Here is a 3,118-nt window from a genome sequence, read left to right as displayed (position 1 = left end):
CAATAGCGCCATAGAGTCCCCTATCGGTTGGGGCCCTTGGGGGAACTGTTGGACCACCGCCGGGCACAGCCAAATCCAGCCTCTCCTCCTGGCTGACTGGAGAAGAAGGTTGCACAGCCACGGCCACGGATACAGCTTCACTTGTGGAGCTAGATGGCAATGATGGTGGTGAGGCAGGTGAGCTATCGTTAGCCTCCGGCTCTGGGTGCCGCTGCACGTCAACATTGCTAACGTTAGCGCTTGATTTTGAGGACGATGTATGACAAAAAAAACTGTATAATTTTGTCAGTTTAGCTGTTACACCTGTCTCTTTTGAGCGCTGCTCTTGTGCTTTGGTTTGCTGTACATTACAAATGCAAGCTATTACATTTTTTATAATGCTGCCGAACTTGCTGCTGCTAGCTACAGCACAGGTTGATTAAACGGTTCGCTCGTCACGCAAGGTATCACATGTCATGAAAGGGAGCAAGGTCATTGGACAGACAAATTACAAATTAATTTAGGTTCCTTGGTTACTTTGAAGACTGCGTGAACCGGTCAATGCCATTGGGGCCCCAAAATAAATAAATACAAATAAAAACCTTTTCTTTTTTTTTGCATGGCCCCTGGCCGGCTCTGGCGTTGCACCGGTTGCACCGTCGATAGTTACACCACGGGCTGACATTTAGATTTAGAGACACGACTTCGGTTTAAGCTTGTATATTTGTTCTTTTCTTACCAGAAGGTGATTAAGTGTGGAATTTCCACCACAATTATCACCCTGCAATTACATGTCAAAACAGCAGATTTATTTTTTGAAGAACAATGGAGAGAAGAACATAAATGAAATATAAAAAAGCATTTACTTTCATTGACACAGAAAAAGCACTTGTACACAAGACATAATCCAAGGTATCTTTTTTTATACAGCAGCCCGACAAAAAAAAAAAACAAGCACAGAAATGATCAGATGTCAAACGCAAATATATATCGTTCAAGCTTATTAAGTGAATCTTTCAAGGACAAAAACTTAGTAATCATGCCATTTCTTGGTTCTAACATTTAAATTAAACATATGTTACAATAATGAGGACCTTGGAACACATTTGAAAACCTTTTCTTTTGCAAGGTAAGACTGAGAACATCCATTGTAACACAAACAAAGAAAAAACATGTATTCCTCCTTGGCAACTGCATCTTCATTAAAATAAAAGCCAAAATAAATAGTAAAATCGCATATGAAAGCAGGCTAGTGGACGTCACTTTTAACAGCGTTGAACACAGGACTAGAACAATGTGTCTGGCACATTTTGAGAAACTTATTTTAACCTAATTTTTTTGTTGTTACAACATGTCATTGCTACATCACAAACAAAGCTGTTTCCATCGCACACAACATCTTCTATGCTGGGCAGAGTGTTTTTCAACTTTTATTTTTTGTCTTTCCTTGGTGTTGCAAAAGTGATAGTGAGTTCACTGGGATGTCATAGAGAGAAAGATGGCCCCTCCAACTATTATAAACACTACATAACATTCTTGAGCACTATTTCAGGACCTGACTGCCTGCATCATCACACTTTAGCCCTTATCTTATCTTACATTTAAATCTCACAATGAGCATATACTAATTCTACAACCAAACTCAACATTTAGGATTTCCCTCATGCTCTGTGACAAACCATAATAACATTATAATTAAGTATTAAAATGTAACATTGATACAAACATAATACATTTTGCATAATGAAAAATCAATAATAAGCCTACATGAAGCCTAAAAAACCTGATGTTATAGTTTTTCTCTGTACTGCAAGGGCTGAGAAGAGACTTCTACATGTTACATGTGCATCATTTTCAGCTGTAGAAACAATATAAACATGAACTGGGGCAGTCTTCTTCCAACAACTGAAACTGATCACACTAAAACGAATGCACTGCTAATTAAGAAGTTTCCTCATAGATAATCAAAATAAAGACTTGGGGGTTTGAACATCTCTCCTGGGGCATACATCTGTACTCATTTGCAAAGTTTGATGAATGACGGGCCACTTCCAGACAGTATCTCACAATACCATGACACTCCCTTGCCAATAAATGCTTTCTGTTGAGCTAATAAAAAAGCTAGTGAGGTCTGAGAGCTCCCCAAAGGTTTCATCCCTTCAGTCTCTCAGCAGTAAATATTCTTTGATTGTCTCTGGTAAAGGAAGCTCTTTTACAGCAGTGGGGAGGAACTGGACCCCGAGACTCTGGCGGATGGCACAGCGCGACAGAGAGCGCAGAGTGGGAGCCTGAGACACCATGTTGGTCAGCCTGGCCAGCAGCTGGGGATCCTTACTTAGCTCCTTGGGAAGCGTGCCGTCAGCCCGGCGGATCTCAAAGCGTCCTGCAGCCCGGCACAGCAGCTCCAGGCACTCCTCCTCCTGTTCAGTGCCCAGGCCCCGGGCCAACAGGGCCACCAGGCGGGAGATAGGGGTCTGGCCCTTCAGGTTGGTGACATGGACCTGGGCGCCGTAGTCTAAAAGCACCTTGACACTCTCCAGGTTGCCCTTCATTGCTGCCCAGCTCAAAGGCGTGTCATTGTTGTAGTCCCTGGCGTTGGGAGAGGCCCCGCTCTCCAGCAGGGCCCTCACACACTCTGGGTTATCTTTAAAGGCGGCCCAGTGGAGTGGAGTGTCCTTGTTGCCGTCCAGGGCGTTGGGCAGGGCCCCGTACTCCAACAGCAGCTCCACGCAGCTCTCATCCTTCTCTGCTGCATAGTGCAGAGCTGTGCGGTTATATCCATCCAAAGCATTCACCTGATAGGAAATATAATGTTAAGCACGATAGTCTGATAAGGAGTTACACTTTTGGACATATTTATATTTTAAATCATGCAAACACAATTACCAGCACAGAAGGGTGCTATACGTCTTAGGCATATGGACTGCACTTTTAAGTATGAGCAGCAGCACAAAGTGCAAAAGGGCTGGCTGACTGGCCTTCACTTCATTTTCTGTGGCCCCACAAGAGCTGTGAAAGAATATAATATGTTTATTATACGGTTACATGGCGATTTACCGAAGCATGTTGCCCATAAACCATATGTCCCACAATGCATCTCAAATTTGACTTTTTTCTCAGAATTTGACTTTTTTTCTTG

At 43.0% G+C, this 3,118-nt stretch overlaps 1 protein-coding gene across 1 annotated transcript; it reads right to left on the bottom strand.

Moving 5' to 3' along the window:
- Positions 1 to 766: 766 nt before the first annotated feature.
- On the bottom strand, positions 767 to 2,786 carry asb8 (ankyrin repeat and SOCS box containing 8; the record flags this gene model as incomplete). Its single annotated transcript, XM_010777765.1, has 1 exon — positions 767 to 2,786. A coding segment is annotated over one exon (648 nt), but the record flags the coding sequence as incomplete, so codon positions are not given.
- Positions 2,787 to 3,118: the final 332 nt, after the last annotated feature.

The sequence above is a fragment of the Notothenia coriiceps genome, unplaced genomic scaffold (genome assembly GCF_000735185.1).
Source record: "Notothenia coriiceps isolate Sejong01 unplaced genomic scaffold, NC01 NC01_scaffold00018610, whole genome shotgun sequence".
NCBI classification, from domain to species: domain Eukaryota; kingdom Metazoa; phylum Chordata; class Actinopteri; order Perciformes; family Nototheniidae; genus Notothenia; species Notothenia coriiceps.
The sequence above is the reverse complement of the archived record's forward strand: the minus strand, read 5'-3'. Positions and strand labels throughout refer to the sequence as shown.